At 40.4% G+C, this 19,622-nt stretch overlaps 1 protein-coding gene across 8 annotated transcripts in view; it reads left to right on the top strand.

Annotated features, from left to right (window-relative positions):
- Positions 1-19,622, top strand: part of RAPGEF4 (Rap guanine nucleotide exchange factor 4) — a 334,437-nt gene that overhangs the window by 109,251 nt on the left and 205,564 nt on the right. Inside the window, exon 1 of one of the 8 annotated variants that reach the window (XM_086358482.1) lies at positions 6,160-6,272. The exons of 5 other annotated variants lie outside the window; for them this stretch is intronic. In XM_086358482.1, coding sequence (XP_086214608.1) covers positions 6,255-6,272 — 18 coding nt within the window. In that variant the 5' untranslated portion in view covers positions 6,160-6,254. Of the gene's footprint in view, positions 1-6,159; positions 6,273-14,077; positions 14,312-14,339; positions 14,554-19,622 lie in introns of those variants that run through there. 2 more of the 8 variants (XM_086358501.1, XM_086358510.1) reach the window with 2 other exon arrangements.

Below are 19,622 nucleotides of genomic sequence, written 5' to 3' on the forward strand. Positions count from 1 at the left end.
TAGATCCAGAAGCAGGTCCACGGAGCTTATCAGGGTTTCCCCAAGGCCACGATGCTAGGCAGTGGCCCAGCCAAACCTGCTTTGGTATTTCCCCATTGCTTGCCTTAGAATACAAATATATACACAATTTTGTATGTAATTTTAGGCATGAACTTCATGAAGCCCATCCAGTGACAACCATGGAGGGTACATGATTCCCAATTTAAGAAGTCCTGATAACAGATCGTATTTGACAGGAAACATTCTGCCCATCTCTAAACCCTCCCGTATTCTAATTACGCTTGAGTAATTACACGACCATAGAACATGGATAGTTACTGCCACTTCTCAAAATTCCTGTATACAGTTTAATTATTAACAAAGGAACGGTTCCCAAAGAGACATATAAATCTACATACAAATCTACACCAACTTGGCTGAAAACACATGCACATACTCCTGAACTTAAACTGTTAATTTAAAAAGCATCTACTTTACTCAGTAGAAAAAGTTTAAAGTCTTGAAAAGTTTGAATTTCCTACTGCTACCTGATCTTCCATTTAAAGATAATTTTTATTGTCTTTTTTCCTATTTTTTTAATATTAAACATGTGTCATGATATCATGTAAATACCTACTATGCGCATTTTACTCTGGAGACTAGAAAATTATCCATTGATATATATAGAGAGAGAGAAAGAGAGAGAGAGAGAGAGACCTCCTATTATGTGTAAGGTATTCTGATAAGTGATAGGGAAGTGTTCTCAATAAACAGAGGCATGATATTCTCTTTCAAGGAGAGTATGGTCCATTATGGTAGGTCTTTATTGAGTGCTGTTAAAGCTTCAAGCAAGAGAGAGACAGAGATCATTTGGGGTGAGCTTAAGATCATGAACAAGGTGAGATCTGTACTGGGCTTTTGAAAGCCAGGTAGGATTTGAGAAAGCCAAAAAGAAGGGGAGGGCATTTTAGTCTATTCTGGTTACCTATTGCTACATAACAAACCACCCCAACATAGTCACTTAAAACAATCATGCTCTCTTCTTTTGCTCATGAATCTGCAACTTGGATCAAGCATAGTGGGTAGCTGGGCAGGGAGATGGGAGAGAACAGTTTGTTTCTGCTCCATGTAGGATCATCCAGGGCAATTCAGAGGATGGTTGGGGGCTGGAATCAACTGAAGACTGCATGTCTATGAGCTGATGCTGGTTTGTCATCTGGGATGAACTGGCACTTATGACCAGAGCGCCTACACATGGCCTTTCCACATGTCTGCTTGGCTCCCTCTTAGCATGAAGGCTGGGTAACAAGAGCTAGTATCCCAAGAGAGCCAGGCAGAAGTGCTTTCAGTTTGATGACCTACCTTAAGTCATCCATTGCCACTTTGGTCATAGTTATAAATGCACCCAGATTCAAGTGGAGGGAATGTAGACTCAGCCTTTGACACATTAAAGTCGCAGTATGGGAAGAGTAAATGGTATGGAGATACTGTGGTGACTGTTTTGTAGAACAGTCTGCACCCAGCTCATGGCAATATATAGGGCTAAAGTTGCAGAGGTGGTTAAGTTAAAGGCATTTGAGGGTTATTTTGGGTGGAAGCAGAGAATTTGTGGATGGGAATGTGGGCAAGACTCTAAGCCAGTCTGGAATCTGGACTTGATCCCTTGGACACTGATGAGTCTTTAGAGTTTTGATGTCAACACAGTGATTATAAATGAGAAAGATCTGACAGAAAAAAAGTGCAGGATAGTTTGAGAGGGAGGCTGGAGGTTGTATGTGAACTGGGAATTTACGACAGTGGTCTCGCATGCCAGGATAAGCCTTACAAGGGTGACTGAAGACTAGAAAAAGGTGACAGGTATGAGAGGCATGGCCATGGAATATAGGATGGAAAATATAATTAGATAAGAGGAGTAAGGGCAAAGAATAAGATGGGTCATGTCACTCTTTTGAGCTAAGTAAAAATGTAGACTCAACTCTCAAGGACAGGAGGTCACTTTTTGTCTCTATTTATCCCACTTAGCATGATTGCATTGCTGGCTTTTCATGTGTTTGAGATTGTGGCTCTGAATACCCATTTTATAGATGATAATACTGATGCTCAGAAAGTTACACAAGGCTCCCACAGCAGGATCTATTTCCTGGCCAAAACATTGAGACCTTCTCTGTGACCACCAGATGGATCTCAAAATAGATACACATGAAATGTTTGCAGAAACAGACCTTGCTCTGACACCAACTGGTTGGTTAGCTTATCTCTGATGGCTGCTAGTATTTTTGCCATTAGCTTGTAAATCCTTTTCAGTCAGGGTCAGTGTGGCATCTTTAGATTTAATGCAGTTGGTATAAATGTAAGGCAGAAGCTTTCATGCACACTCCTCAAGGTAGGCTGTATCTTACGGTTGGTCATTGTGCACTGCCAGGACCGTCAGGTGCCCTGGGAGCCTCGGAGCAGGCACAGTCTACCAAGGCCTGAGTGCCGGTGGCCTCGCTCTGTCCTCTCCAGGAAACCTCATCCTAATGACCTGACCTGGAGTTAAATCTCTTACACCTGTAGATGGTTTTCAGGTGCCACCTGGGAGTGTGGGTCCTAGCGGGGACGGACACTCAGGCAGTAAGGACAGGCTTCCATCGCTGGTTTGTCCACTGTGTGGGCAAGCTCTGCTCAACGTAGGAGGGAAAATTACTCCTGAGTTTCTGACCTCCTCTCATGCGCTTCCTTCGTCTCCTCCTCCTCACCGTGAATCAGCTGTGTGCTTCTCAAGCATGAGATTCAATTACTTTTATTGTTGGGTTTGGCTGTGATTATCTTTAATGGTCAGAAAATTATCCAGTGTCTAAAAAACACAATTTAAACATTCAGCCACAGTGTGTTCCTGTGATTTTGGGCTGGCAGTAAGGATTTCTTCTGAGGAGGTCTTTTAGACATTTGGCATTTAGTACTTGCTCTCCAAACACTGTTTCACAACTGGAAACCTGAAAGGTTTTTTTTTCTAGTTCATTCAGTACCAGGCATATTTTAAGCAATTCTAAAATGAGAGTATCAGTTTAATGTCATCTTTGAGGTAGAAAATATTTTACAGCTCAACATTCTTACTTCCTATGTACAGCAATCAAATACATGAATCCTGAGCATGTTCAGACCCTGGTTCTAGCTCTAAATCAGTGGGCATCTATGGGCAACTGACTAAATTCTTTAGCAACTGTCGTCCCATTGGGGAAAAAGGAAAGAATGTTTTAATACACCCTTCAGATTGTCTGATAGAAATCCTGCTGCTGCTGCTGCTAAGTGGCTTCAGTTGTGTCTGACTCTGTGTGACCCCATAGACAGCAGCCCACCAGGCTCCCCTGTCCCTGGGATTCTCCAGGTAAGAACACTGGAGTGGGTTGCCATTTCCTTCTCCAATGCATGAAAGTGAAGTGTGAAAGTGAAGTTGCTCAGTCATGGCCAACTCTTAGCGGCCCCATGGACTGCAGCCTACCAGGCTTCTGCGTCCATGGGATTTTCCAGGCAAGAGTACTGGAGTGAGGTGCCATTGCCTTCTCCGGATAGAAATCCTAAGGCCAATGATATTGGTGAAAGAAGTAATCCAGGAATTATCATTGATCCCAGCGACCTAGGACATTTGCCATAGGAACCACATGGAAGTGATTCCAGGAGAGGCGGGCTTTTGGGTTCTGTGGAAACAGGCAGCCCTAGAGCCTTGTGGACCTGCAGAATTTTTGACTGAGCAGCAGGTATTTCATAATACGGTATGGTTAAATTCATGCCAGGAGGAGTCACTGCCTCCTACACTTTCAGGGAGTCAGGAAGCCTCAGGAGCAACACTTAATGACATGGTCTGACAGCTTGGGAACGTCCCTTCCTGTGTTGTTTTGAATGATGCCAGCCAGTTTCAACTGGGCAGGATTAAAATGCAAACCAAGCCCAGGTTGTTTTTTTTTTTTTTTTTTAATTAATATCTGATGTTTGCCAACCAGGAAAAAATGAGGAGAGCATGCAGCAAACAAATTGCTGAGAGCTATGTTGTCACCTGGACTAAGACATCCTGACACGAGGCGGCTGGGGACAGCAGCTGGCCCCTCTGTGGCTACTGGGGAATGCATTTGGCAGATGGAAAGGAAATGTGAAAATGTTCCTCAAACATGGCCTTTAAAAAAAAGGAGATGTATACCTGTGGCGGATCCATTTCGATATATGGCAAAACTAATACAATATTGTAAAGTTTAAAAATTAAATTAAAAAAAATTGAGGTAAAATACACATAACATGAAACTTACCGCTTTAGCCATTTGAAGGTGCAATTCAGTGGCATTAAGTACATTTATAATATTTTGCAACCATCACCACTATGTAGTTCCAGAACTGATTCAACACCTCATAAGGAAAGCATTCCCATTAAGCAGTCACTTCCCATCCCACTCCCTCCAGTCCTGGAACCACTAATTTGCTTTGTGTCTGCAAGCAGACTTTTTAGGAAGGGGGATGGAAGGCCCTGAGGGTGGGAATGAGCAGATGGGGTGGGGGTTCTTTCAAATCTGGGCTTTTTTGTTTTCGCAAACATGTAGCAGCCCCTTCATACCAGCATGAGTATAAATGTATAACTTATGACTCCTCTTATAAAACTTTTAAACAACTTTGAGGTATATTTTAAATATCATAAAATCCACCCATTTCAAGTATACAATTCAGTTTGTGTCCAGGGTGGTACAGCTGTCACCGTAGTCCAGTTTTAGAACAGTTTTATCCTTCTGGTAAGAACCCTCATACCTAGTTATAGTTCATCTCATTCTACCCCCAGCCCCAGGCACCACTGGTCTACTTTCTCTCTCTCAAATTGCCTTTTCTGGATGTTTCTTATCAGGGGTACCAGATACCATGTGGTCTCTGTGTCTGGCTACTTGCCCTGAGAGTGAAGCTTTTGAAATTCATCCAAGGTGTAGTATGTGTCAGGAGTTCTTTTTTCTTGCCAAATAATATTTCATTGACTGGATATACACATCATATCTATCCATTCCACCTGCACACATTGCATGGGCCCAGCACACTTCCTCTGTGCAGATATTTTAAAATAAGTCTTTTATCTATACATTCTAGAGGGGCGGATTATCAGATGACCTCTGAGATCCTCACTAGCCAAGATTCTGTCCCCAGATGTCCCAGGGGCAGGTCCAGATTCTTAAATCATTCATTTATTCAGCAAACACTTCTTGAGCCCTCACAGCACACCAAGCCCCCAGCACTCTTGGAATTTCTGCTCTAACTCGAGAGACAAAGCTCTTTCACGTCAGGCACTGCTCCCCTTCTGGTGGGTTGGAGGGGTGGACACGTTCCAATGGGACTGAGGTTCAGTCACAGGCGGTTCCCTCTGTCCCCTCCCCTGACTGTCTTGCTCCTCAGATGCGAGCATTCCATCCTCTTTCCAGCACACTATTTTGTAATTCTTGTTTGTGTGTGTTGCCTGTCTGTGGAATATGGGCAGCTTGAGAACAGCGACGATGTCTTGCTCTGTGCTCTGAGCACAGTGTAGGGCCCGACAGTGAAAGAAAGAAAGTGAAGTCGCTCAGTCGTGTCCAACTCTTTGGGACCCCATGGACTGTAGCCTACCAGGCTCCTCTGTCCATGGAATTTTCCAGGCAAGAGTACTGGAGTGGGTTGCCATATCCTTCTCCAGGGGTTCTTCCTGACCCAGGGATCGAACCCGTGTCTCCCGCATTGCAGGCAGACACTTTACCATCTGCGCCACCAGGGAAGCCATGTTGACAGTGCCCGGTGGTTATTGGATGAATGAATCCCTCTTTGGCCAGGGGTGGGATCAGATAGGAGGAGAGGCCTCAGGTCAGTTCATGGCTGCCTCTCCAGAGAGAAGGCACAAGTCCAGAAGAGAAAATGGAGTCATCTGGAGTTCTCTCTGCTCCTTGGAACACAGGGTTGACACCAACTCCTTCCCACGGTCGTGAGTATTATAATAGTATACCTAGGGTCCCCCTGAGGGCAGACTCTTTAGCGAGACCGTGTGAAAATGGCCTTGTGTGGCAGGTGACTGGATCCAGGTGCCAGAGGCGGTGACTTAGAATGACTTCTCCAGGGCCCTCCCTGCTGTGCCTGGCCACCACCCGCTCCTACTCGTAGCTTCTTCCTTGACGATTGCCCTGGGTCACCCGGCCTGACCGGAAAGCCAGGAGCGGAGAGGACGGGACTCAGCTTGTGTGTTCCTGAGGAGCACTGGGCTGGAAGAGTGAAGACCCAGGAGGCTAAACCAGGAGAGGTGCTCCATGTGGAGAAGAAAACAGGTGGTTCTGTGAGGGCTTTTCTGCTTGCCAGTGCTGGTGGCTGGGGTCTAATCAGAGTCCCATTACAGATACTGGGACAAAGCATTAAAGAGAGAAGTGATGTACTTATGTCTAGTCTCAGAGAAGACTTGAAGCTTTCAAAATAGTCTGTAATTATTATATTGTTCTGTAGGAGCAAATACACAAGTATAATCTACTTTAATAGGATCATGCTTTAGCCTTGTCCATCTCAGGATAGGTCTGGAGATTTTCCTCCCTCTCTGGGCACCATTATTTCCATATTTATCGACTGGGGCCCATTGGTTTGCTCCATCGTACACATGTATGTTTGGTTGGTGGCTAGCATAGCTGTGGAGGCTCTCCTATGGGTCACCATGTTCCCCTAACCCCTAGGAAGAACTCTTAATCTGTGTGGGCTACAGTCTGCTGGTTTCCCTTTCTTAATGGTAGAAAAAATTTGAGATGCTAGTTGGAGAGAAATTACCTTTGGTTTGGGTTGGTTCTAATTTTGCTTAGCATCCTTACCATTTAAACTACATTAGTGCTTGAGGCACCCCAAATGCATTATATCAATACTAAATTCATGCACAGAAATATTTCTCTTTGAGCTTGTTCCAATGAGAATACAGTTATACCTGGTCCTAATCTGGTGAATCAAAAAGCAGAGCGTATGTTAGTTTTTTTCCCTTCTTGGCACTTTGCCTTTTAATTCACACAAGATGCCTTCTGTTGGGTTAGTAGTTTCATTTTAGTATAGAAATCAAGTTTAATTAAAGCTTACTTGCCATTTAAAGTAATAATTTGTTTGACTTAGCATTCTTAATTACCCCAAGTAAATTGCCTATAGAGGCTCACCTAATTCATTTGTTTGCTCAAATTATTACTGTCATTTGCATATTTTGAACGACACCACTTTAATGAAATACCAGGGTGGAGTCAGGGCAGATGATACTTTCTGTGGCAAATGCTAAGGAGATGATCTTTCTGCCCTAGTCTGTTTGTTCAGCTGGAAGGTTTTTATTATCCTACTGAATTTTCACAAAAGATCAAAGTTTTTAAAAGCTTTTGTGTTGGAAAATCATTAGTAATGAAGTGTCTGGGAGGGGGCAAGTGGCAGTATAATAAATGTGAGTAGCATTCGTGTCTAGCCAGGGACTGCTACTTATGTGTCCTCATTTAGCTTCTTACAATGCACATAGGTATTCATCTCCTTAATCCCAAGATGTATTCTTGCAGATGTGAGGGTACACGTAAAGGAATCATATTTCTAATGTATTTGAGGAACTTACAATAATTTGTTGGAAAGCTTCTCTGCTATTAGTGGAAAAAATGTGATGTTGAATCCAGGCAACAGTTTTATTATTCTGTGATTATTGTAGCCAGAAATCAATGTTAATAAATAACCACCTCTAGGAGAGGCTTTAGAGAACTTGTCTTGATAAATAGTAAGAAATATTTCTTATAGCCTATCCATTATTTTAGATCTTACATATGGATTTTTATGTATGTAAAAGCCATGAGTGCTCTCGTGACTGTTCTTTGGGAGTTTTTCTTTTTTTTTTTTTAGTGGAGAGGAATGAGGGATACCTTTATGATTCTGGACAGGTTTGCAAGGCAATTTGATTAAATCAGTCTCAGATTTATTGATTCTAAGTAATTCCAGAACCTAATCACTGGTTTACCTATTAAACTTTAGAAACTGATTTATAACTCCCACTATAGAGGGGAAAAAAAACAATATGATAGATCATAGTAGTACACATTGCATTAATTTAAATTTCTCCAGGTTTCCTATTGCCTGACCAAAATGTGGAAAACATTCTAACAAGAGACCTTCATTAGTGTGAGTTATATACTAAAAGCATCTCTGAGTGATGTGGCCAGAAAGCACATCTCGAATAGGAAACCTTCCCTCTTCTGTACTAATGGATTATTTGTAGAGAAAGTGTATCTGCATCTTATGGAACACTAGTAATGAGAGTAAATGAATAACAGAGTCACTTTTTGGTGTTTGCAGTCCAGGTTGAAGGTCTGTGATAAAGGCAGGAAGATGACTCTCTTCCGCTCCTTGTCAAACCTACATCCTAGTATATACTCTGTTTATGAAGGCATATCCCCTGGTCCAGCACCAATAGGACCTTTTAGACCCTTTCTCCATCATCGTAAAAAGGATGCTACCCGGGGGCTCAAGAGACCTGCTGTGTTCACTTAGTAACCCTGCAATCTTGAGCAAAAAAGTTATGTCTGTAGACTTCTGTTTCCTTACCTGGAGAGTGGTTGGTTGTCTGTGGATGAATTAAACATTTTCTAAGGTCATTCTGCTTACAATTCTGTACCTCTTGAGATGATGGGTTGTCTCTGATCTGGTTTCGTCTCCATGATCTCCACGCATGCAGGGGTAGGAGTAGGGGAAACCAGTTCCTGGACTGGTTCAGAAGTCAGAAAGCGTGAATTAGGGTGAAGTGGGCTCGCAGGGGCATCAGGACCTTCATTGTCTCAGTGCTGTCTATTCTAATGAGCCTACCTGAGAAGACAGACTGGAACTTTGACCTGACTGGGGTTTTTAATTCATCCCCATCAAGTGCGATGCTGGGAGGGATTTTAGGGGCGAAAACATCTGGAATATGCTCTTGATGTCTAAAATAAAACTACCTTTGTTTAAAGAACACAAAGGAAGGGTCCTTTTCATCTTACTTGACTTAGGAAACAAATACTCTAGTGTTGATGCATTTTTTGCTTCTGTAAGGAATTTATTTTTTTAATTACAAAGTAAAAATATCAATATTTTTAAAAATTCAACCTATGCCAAAGATATTAAGTAAAAAATTAAAGTCCTTTCTGCTCCCACTATCTAGGGCTCTCTACTACTAATTAACACTTTTATTTGGGTATTTCCAGAAATTTTTCTATGTACATCGCAATGCAGTTATCATATTTGCATATCTTTTTTGCATTGAAAATTATGTTATAGTGTAAATATACTATTATACAAACTGCCTTTTTTTCACTTCAAGTCTTTCATGGATATTCTGCCAGGAGAGTACTTACATAGGTCACAGCAAGTTATTTGCTCATTAGACACAACTGGATTAGTTTATATAATTTTATACACATAATAGATCACATATAAAATTGTAACTCTGTAGACAGTAACAAACTGTAACAAACAGTCTGACCTCCATAACAAACTTCATCTTCCTATTTTAGGAATGCCAGGACTGATCATTCTCTAGGCCTCCCAAGTATTATTTGCCCTGAACCCTTTCATAACCTTGGAGAAGGAAATGGCAACCCACTCCAGTATTCTTGCCTGGAGAATTCTATGGACGAGGAGCCTGGTGGGCTACAGTCCACGAGGTCGCAAACAGTCAGACACAACTGAGTGACTAACATTTTCATAACCTGGACCACCAACCAAAGATAATCTTATTCCTTAAAGTAGCCTCTCTTTTAGCTATTCTGACAAATTAATCTGTACTTGTTGTCAATAAGCTAATATGTTAACACTCCCAGATTTTATATTTAGATGTATTTTTTTAAATTTTTAATGCATATATAGTGCTTACTAGGTGTCAGGCACAGTTCTGAATTTAACATTTAAATTCATTTGATTCTGATAACAACTTTATGAGATAGGTACTGTTCACCAATTTTAGATTTCTTAACGATTTTTCTATGAGGGCTTCCCTGGTGGCTCAGCAGGTAAAGAATCTGCCTGTAGTGCAGGAGATGCAGGAGACTTGGGTTCTATTCCTGGGTCAGGAAGAACCCTGGGTCGGGAAGATCCCCTGAGGAGGAAATAACAACCTACTCCAGTATTCTTGCCCGGGAAATCCCGTGGACAGAGGAGCCTGACGGGCTACAAAGGGTCAAAATCAATTAGACACGGCTAGAAACAATTGTGTTATCTGCAAACAGTGGAAGCCTTCGTTGTCTAAGAATTTTTTTGCCTGATATAGACTTCTAGCTTGACAGTTTTTTCCTGTTGGTGCTTTAAAGTTTTCACTATGTTATCTTCTAGCTTCCATTACTTGTGATGAGAAATTAGTATTGTTTTCTCCTGTTTATGGCATTTTTCCCGGGTTGCTTTCAAGATTTTCTCTTTATCTTTGAATTTAAGCAGTTTGAATATGATGTCCCTTGGCATGATTTTTTACTTTGTTTTGTTCTTTATTTATTCTATTTGAAGATTACAAGAATTTTTGAATTTGCAAACTTATGCTGTGTTTTAAACCAAATTTTGGAAAAATTGGATTATTTCTCCAAATTTTTTTTTTCTTGCCCATTCTTTCCTCTCCAATTTTTCTGGAATTTCAGTTAGAGCATGAGGTTTTTTTTCATTTTTAAAGTTTTTTTCCACTTCAGATTGGATAATCTATATTTTTTTGTCTTCAAGTTCACTGATACTTATTACTTTCCTCTGTTTGTTAGGACTAGCCAGTGAAATTTTTTTCAGATATTGTATCTTTTAGTTATCAAATTTCCAATTGGTTCTTTTGTTTTTTGTAATTTACTTTTCTCTGCTGTGAATTTAAAAATATCCTTTAGCACGGTTATAATAACAGATTTAAACTCTGTTTGCTAATTCTAATATCTTCAACATCTCAGAGTTGGTCTCTATGAATTACCATTTCTTTTGAGGACAAGTTACATTTTTCTGATTCTTTGCATAACTAGTAATTTTGGAATGTACTGTGGATACTATGAGTGGAATGTTATAGAGCTTCTGAATTTGGTTATATACCCATTAAGAATACTAAATTTTTTATTTTAACAGGTAATTAACTTGATGGAACTTGAATTCCAAATTCCAAATATGTCTTCCCTGTGACAGAGAGTAGCAGAATCTGGTTGGTTCTTTTCACCTTAGCTGGACTGCTTGAAATCTGTTCTACATATATCTAGTATTGGCATCAGCTGTAAATTTTATCAGATTTTATATATTGAGTTTGGAGCTTCCTTTTCTCTCTGTATTTCCTCCTTCATTTTGTCAGCTTCTGTCTTCTCTCTGAACTCTATCCTCTGATTCTCCAACCAGTAAGATGGCAAGTTCTACCTGAGATATAGCGACTCTGCAGAACTGACCAACTGGGCCCGCCCTTAGTTGTAAACCAGTTTTTAAAAATGGGTAATTTATGGAGAACTGTTCTTCCAAGTGTCAGCCTCCCGTGAGTTTCTGCCTGCTCGTGGTCACTCTCCAGTGCCTTCAAATAGTAGTTGTTTTTAATATTTTATTTGGAGTTTATAATTGTTATAAACTGAGGTGTTACATACATGACCAGAAGCAGAACTCTCATTATCCCACTTTACAGATAAATTTAACACACCCATGCTACAATAAGTTTAAGTATCTTACCTAAGATCATACAGCTGGTAAAGGGCAGAGTTGTGAGTTGAACACAGTAATTTGGTTTCAGAGTCTTAGAATTTCTTCCAAGGGAGGTTTTAATGGTATAAATTATTTGAACAGTGGCGAGAAGAATAGCACATATTGTGGGATTCATGGGCCTTGTGATGTCAATTCCTAACACACTGGACTATGTCAAAGCTTCATTAGTGGATGCTTCATATGTCTTTGGGACTTTACATTATTTTATGTATGAACATACATACAAGTTGCATGAAAGGATCATGTTGCTCTTGGTTAACTGCAAAGTAGATCTTCAGGTTATGAAAAAGCCCATATTTTCATGGTTCTGTGTTGTTGGGCTCCTTGGCCATCTTATTTAGAAACTGATGAAGTTTATAGTTGTTTTGTGATGAAAATAAAGAGAACTTTTGAAAGAGAATAATATCAACAGTAATATAATGAAAATCTAGGAATTATTTAGGAAGAATCCCATAAACACAGTCATGGAATAGCTGATTTTAAAAAATGTAAGTCTAATTTAGCTCATGTGAGCCACAGACCTTGGAAGCCTAAGAATACCAAGCTTGAGCAATACTTATTTTGGAGTTTCTTCTTAATTGTTTCTCCTTTTCTCCTGTAGCCTGTCAGTTTCAGTTAACATTCATCCAATGTTTAATTTCATCTTATTGTTTTTACTCTTGATTTTATCTTCACTTTGCGTGTTTGAGTCTGACTTGCTTCATATTGATTTTGTCATAGTTTATAAGCTGATATGGAACTAATAAGATCTTATTCATGTATGTTACTTTCAAACTAAAAGAAAAGGTCCATATGTTTGCTTTTGGAATTCTCTCAGCATCCCATACTGGTGCTCGGATACCATGCTCAGAGCTGACTGGCCAGTAAAGAGCAGGGGTTCAATACTTGATTGATTCATGGTTCTGAATCCCAGCCAGTCAGTTCTGGGAAGGTGGGCTTATCTTCCGAGTGAAGTAAAACTGAGTCCTTGAAGGCTGTGATAAAGATTTTGGCTTTCATCCTAAGAATAACGGGAAGCTATGCAGAGTTTTAAATGACTGAGTGACAAGCCCAAATTTAAAATTTTAAATAATTACCCTGGATGTTTGTGGAGAAGTTCAATATAAACCAGTTCTAGAGTGTAGAAATTCATATAAATGTGAAAATTTTAACCCAGAGATACAATCTAGAATTGATACTCTGGATAGTCTTCAAGGAACCCTCCTGAGTGTGCTGTCTTGACTGCAACTCTGAAAAGAGCTGGGAAGCAGAAAGTTCGAGATTAAAATTTTTTTTGAAGGAGTTGGAGAGGACAAAAGGGCCCAGAATATGAGTATTTTGTGTTTCTGACAACAGACATAGTTTTAATAATGAAAAATCGAAGCAATGCAATTACCAAGGAACCTGAGAATTTAATATTCTAAATCTATGAAAAGTGGCAAGTCTATATGATATGTCTGTGTCATAGTTTATTAATTTTCAAAAGCAAAATTAAAAATTCAGTATACATGTTTAAAATTATTAAAACAATGTTTTAACAAAATACCCCAAAATAAAGATGAAACTTACTATAGTTACCCACAAATGCTGCTGCCTAACAGCTGTTGAAGAAGTTTTGTTGCTTCAAATGTGAAAACAAGCCTGGTAGTATTCCAGTAGTTGTTGGAAACCTGAGTTAAAAGCACTGAGGTGCTGCTGAGATGTCAGCATTTTCAAGAGATCAAAAACCTTCCTATGAAAATTTATTGATATGTTTCCTCTTCCCAAACATTTGTGGAGCTGGAGAAAATTTTAAATGTATCTTACAGGAACTGACAACTCGTGAATTACATAGAGCATTGTGCTCCTGCTTCAGCTAGTTTGTTGATAGAAAGTTATAACAAGGTTAATAATTTGTTTGATTTTTTTCCCTTCCATTTTTTATAGGACTTCATGCTTCTTGTGTTCAACTTGCTAAATCATAGCACCCATATTCCACATTAAATTGAACGTTGAAGCATGTATAAAATAAACATTAGTGGGGAAAGGAAGAGATTTCTCAGGGGCAAAAAAAGGCACCGAAAGGTGTGCTGCACCCTGGGCAGTAAGTGGGGGATCAAGTTACTTTGTTGTTGTAAATAGTGTCGATTCTGTATTCTAGACTGAAAAACCAGCAAATGACAGCTTTCTCTAGTAAGTCCTGAGGCCATCGGCCCGTTTTAGAGAATAAGTCATAAGTAAGCCTCTGAACTAAGACAGTCTCGCTGGTCCTCTCCTTTTGCAATTGTCTTCCAGTCTCAATGGGATACTGAAGAGAAGGCTCCATAGAATAAACAGTGGAATCCTTGTCCGGGAATGACTGCCTGGCAGTTGTTTCATGGAAAACAGGGAGGGGTGGGGGACAACAACCCTTTTCTGTTCACTGGCTCTTTAATTTAGATTACCAATGATAAAGCCCGGGCTACGGCTCAAGAAAGGTAGGATGCAGACGCAGGAACATTAGTGCTAATATGCTGCAGAAAGACGAGATAAATCAGCCCAGCTCTCATACATCACTGAGGGAGAAGCTGATTGCAACTTGACCATGTGCCTGAGTAGTCCCCTCAGTGAGAAGAGCAGAGCATGGATTAAAAAAATCTAGAATGTACCTTTAGGGGCTCCTGCTGAGCTGGACCTGGGAGGAGAGTCTGTTGTAAGTTTCAGCTTGTTTTATCCACGTATTTGCCAGTGTGTTCCCACGCAGGGAGCTTGTTTCTCTTTCTCTGTTTTCATGGAAGCCTCAAGCATGTTTATTTACAGTCCTAGACTTCATTTTGTATAAATGGAATACCAACCTAATAAAGTTCTTAACAGAGAACAGTTAAGCCCAGGGTTTATCCAGAAGAGAAATGTGAAAAAGTGATGTGATCATTACTGTCTATAGCAAGCCTGTGGGTGAGTTTTTGGGGTTTTGGTTTTGGTTTTGTGGGGAGGTGAGGGCTAGAGGGATAGATTTTAAACTGAAAACTCAGTTCTTTTGCCATTCATTTGAAAAGACGGATTGGTAACCCAGCTTTTTACTCCTCCTGTGGTCTTTTGTTTTGAATAACTGTTTGAATATGTAAACCAGACTGCTTGAAATGCATTATATTTTTATGACTGGGATGTTTGTATTGTTTCATATCTGTTATTAGACAAAATAATCATAAAGGGTGTTTTCTATGGACCTTTTTATATTCCAAAATTAAGTACAGATGGTAATTTCCAGCAGTTTTAAAAATTTGTCAATTATTTAATTTAGCATCACTTAAGCATCTGCACAGGGAGAAAGCTGAGATAGTACAGAAACTGAATAAGCATTGATTGCTCGTCTGAATTGCATCTTTAAAGTTTTTGCTTCAAATCTCTGATTTCACAGTTTATTTTTACCAAATTAGATTATCATATTTCATTATCAAGACTGTGAATGGGTGGAACTCTCTCAGATAGCCTACATTTCCCGTTAGAACAGCGCGGAAGGCACTCACTGATTGTTACTCAGAGGGAAATTCTCATGCCGGCTTCACCGAGGAGATTGCTTAAATAATGCATGGGCAAGAGCGAGGCAAGATGGAATTTATGGCCCAGACACTGAGTTCAGGCTTTTGTTCAGAGGAGAGACTACATAAGTGTGAGCTTATAGCATCCACCAAAGCTCCAGGGAAAGGGCGTAACTGAGTGAACTTAGTGGCCACATGGTGCTGTCCACGTTATTTTCAAAACAAGCCTTGAAACAGTCCATTCAAGCCTCCGGTGTGGTTTGAAGGAGGGAGGAAGGGGAAACTGGAAACGTCAGTTGCAAACAGAATCCCCTGCCTGAAAATTCTATGGGACAGACCCAGTGCATGTCATGCAGGGAATGGGGTGGCCCTGGGACTGAGGGGCTGTTGGAGTGATGGGAGACAACATGGCAGTCTTGTTAGGAAAGAATAAACCTTGACCAAACTGCAGCATTCTGTATGCTGTATCTTCCATCTTGTCCTAATTAGAGGAATATGTCTGCTGAATCCTAATCTCTTTAATTGTTGATAGAGCAGGCACGCGATTTGCTATAAATACACATGAGCATTCATTTCTGAAATAATGGCTGTTGCCAAATATATTAGACCAACAGGAGTCCTGGACTGGGGCAGGCTGTGCTGAATAGTTGAGTTTTGGAGGTAATGGACCAGTTGAGAATCATTGCACAGCTGGGCCAGCAGCTGCACCCAGTGCTCTGTCGAGTTCGGCCTCCAATTTCCTTGAACTTGTCCTTGTTTGCCAAAATGTGGAACGTAGCAAGAACTTGTTTCAAAGGAGCCCACCGCAAGTGAAAAAGACCCTTTCCAAGGGGTCTTTGTCGAGGTGTGTAGTCCACAGCAGCAGTGGTCAAATGAGGAATTGGTGAGGCAATGGGAAGTTTGAATAATCATAAAAATAAAAACCAAAGATAAAATTGTAGAGTGAGGTAAGCTGGCAGAAGCCCAGTGCACTTTAAAAGGCTGCAATGGGTCGTCACTGTCCTAACTAAATGATATATGGAAAAATCCCATAATAATATCCAGCAATAGTTATCTTGTTGTTAGGGAAAAATAAATAGGTCTGTGGCTGGAAGGCAGCCCAGTAATCTCCACGTCTTTTTTTTTCCCAACAGTGTATTGTTCTGATATTCTTTGGGACTGGGTTAGGAGGAAGTGCCAGAGCCCTTTATATTAAGAAGCATCCTACGACAAGCCAGAAAGAGACTAGCAAACTCCTTCCATTCCTTGGGCCTGGCTTGAGCAAGCATTTATTTAGCATGTGCTGTATATCCAGCATGTACTAGATGCATACTCTGACCAATTAGATTATAAATTCTTTGAGAGCAGGCTCTGATTTCTACTTGTCTGGTGTAAATCCCATCTCTTGCCAGTCATTGCCCTTGATGCGATAATAATTGTACATATGTCTAATTCTTCGACTTTAAAGAGAGTAAATATCAAATCTCCGTTCTGTTAATGCTTTATTTTTCTGTTACGACACAGACAACTCTTCCCTCTTCAAATTTAAGGGCCAGTGACTGGAACACTTACAAGTTGGGTGATTTGGGACAAGCTGCTTAACCTTTGGGCAAGTCAGCTTCCTCATTTATGACATGAGGAAAGTCACATTTATCATGCAGGACTGTGAGAATTAAGAGGTGTGCCTAAATGCATAGGAGATGCTTTCCCGCCCTCACAGGATATTTTAAGCAGGATAATGGACCATATGGACTGAGTGTGTGGCGGGGCATGGGGATGGGTGTGGAGAGGGGAGGAGGGTGCAGGAAAGCTGGCTGGGAGAGTGTAAAAGAACCTTCGATGGCCTGTGACAGGATAGTGCCAGTGGGAAGTCAGAGAAAAAGATGGACCTAAAATAGATTTTAAAGGGAAAATTGACAGAATGTGGCAGCTGATTATATTAAAGTAGGGTAAAGAGAAAGAAGGAAGATTATAAAGAAGAAATAGTCATGGTGCTGAAGGGGAAAAGATTACGGGTTTGTGATAATGGCAAGGTATCATGTGTGTGTGTTCTCCAAAACTCAAAAAGCTAAAACAGTGTAGTCCTTCAGGGACTTAAAAACTAAGAAAACAGAAGCGAGAAGAGGAAATTGGAGTGCCTAGTTAACTTATGTAAATGGAAGTGAAAAAAAATCAATAATAAACCAATAATACTGAACTATTGCTGATAATAGAGTGAGAATTCAAAGGAATTGCTTAAAATGGCAAATCTCTGTTTGGAGTTTTTCCCAGACAAGACCCACAATCATCAAATAATAAGGCTCTTCTGCAATCTTGGAACTTATTTAAGTTTTCCTGAGTCAAAAAAAAAAAAAAAATGCCACTGAGGGGATTCAAATAGTGTCAGGGTTGGGAAGAAAAAGAGCATGAGGAATGGAAATTCTCAAAATAGCTTGGTTTTAAAGAGGAGATGGGAGCCAAAAGATGGCTGGTTGATCTTTCAGAATTTAACCATTCATTGTGACTTTTCAGAAAGTTTGGCAACTGTTTTTCCTGAAATAACTTATTGTGATTTTTCAGGAAATTCAAGCAGGAATTGAGACTATGCCAAACCCCAGCAAATAGGTTGTAGTCCAAAAGTTCCTTTTCAAATCCTTCATCAGAACAGTACTGTAAACATCTTTGGGCTACTTTTCAAAAGTCGACCCAACTCATCCTGCTGTAGAAATCGTGTACCTTTGTAATAAAATATTAATAGCAGAAAGACTTATGTTAATAATTAAAATATAACCAATAGTCTAAGAATGGAAAATGTGTAGAATGCAAGTACTTGGGAAAATGCAGTTTGATTATAAGAAGGTATGGGCTGTGACTATTTTTAAATGTATCCATTTTCACTGACTGTAAGAGACTTTGACTTCTTTAGTTTTGAAATGTAAGGATTTCCTTGTCTTCGTTGCAGATGTATCATGAATTTCATCTTTAGTGATATCTGCTATGGCCAGGATTATTTTCACCAATTGAAAATGGAAAGTGAATGAGGATGAGAGATAAAGGAGAAAGAAAGAAACCTATGGTAGCTAGGGCAAAAGTTTATAAACAAAGAGGAACAGCAGGTTTAAAGAATGAATGAGAAAGATATTACATGCAGGGAACTTTTTTTCTTTTTAAATTAGCTTTTATTGGCATATAGTTGCTGTACAGTGTTGTGTTCTCTATTAAGGGAGTTTTGAACATTGAAAAGAGGAATATGTGCAGCCCTCCAGGTTCCTTATCTGCAGATTTGGAAGGCTGACTCTACTTCACCATTTTATATAAGGTATTTAAAGCATCTGCACATTTTGGAATCTGCAGAAAGTTGGGAGTGTCCTGGAACCAATCCCCCATGGATACTAAGGGATGAGAGTATATAAGGATGTGCTTGTTGCTCTTGGTAAGAACTAAAGGCCAATACTGGGCCTAATAGCTTCTTGGATCAGCTGCTGGGGGGTGCTTTAAGACTCAAAGTTTCTTGAGTGGTGATACTGCTCATGTGACTGGTAGACCTGAGAAATCTCCTAGGAACCTTTGGTCCCCTTGACTTTTCCCCTTTCAGCCCCCTCTTGTCTCCACTTCCTTCCCTATTAATTGTGGACACCATGGCCTGTTATTTCAACACCTTCTTACCAGTATTTTCAGTTTTCCTGTTCATCCAGTCAATAAAGGTCTATTGAGCAATTCCTATTTGTCAGGCATTATAGTATTGGATACTTAGACATGAACCTTTCTAGTACTGGGAAGTTAAAATCTTAACACTTACACGGCGGGATACCAATGCTTAATCCAGTTGAGTGCTTTCTCCTGCTTCCAACCATACTGCTAAGCACTTTCAGAGAAAAACCACTGTCCAGATGGTTGCTATGGTAAAGTTTTGACCTCCAGTCTCAACTGGACCCCTCAGTATAGCTCAGTGATTCTTCAAGTGAAGTGAAGTCCCTCAGTCGTGTCCATCTCTTTGCGACCCCATGGACTGTAGCCTACAAGGCTTCTCTGTCCATGGAATTTTCCAGGCAAGAGTACTGGAGTAGGTTGCCATTTCCTTCTCCAGGGGATCTTCCCCACCCAGGGATCAAACCCGGGTCTCCCGCCTTGCAGGCAGATGCTTTATCGTCTGAGCCACCAGGGAAGCCCCCAAAGTGATTCTTAGGTTTCCCTAAGACACTCCTGCCATTCTCCCCAACACTCATGTGAAAACTTCTCTACTTTCTCCCAATCTTTGACCAAACCACTTCCTTACCTCGCATTCAGCAGACAGTCTCACCTCTTACTATGCAAGATCTAAATTTCCTACCACCAAATCTTATTAGCTACATAACCTGGAGTAAGGCCAGTTGCTTTGAGGACAGTTCAACATGGTGAAAGTGTAGCATGACCCAGAAAGCCTTGGAAGACAATGAAGGTCTTTACTGAAAGGTTCTTAAGGAGTTAACCAAGATGAAGAGGAGAACTAATCTCAGAACACATAGCTGGATTTTCTAACAATTGTTT

This window comes from Bos grunniens, chromosome 2, assembly GCF_055505025.1.
Source record: "Bos grunniens cultivar Pamir isolate PY7600 chromosome 2, Bosgru_T2T1.0, whole genome shotgun sequence".
In the NCBI taxonomy this organism is placed as follows: Eukaryota; Metazoa; Chordata; class Mammalia; order Artiodactyla; family Bovidae; genus Bos; species Bos grunniens.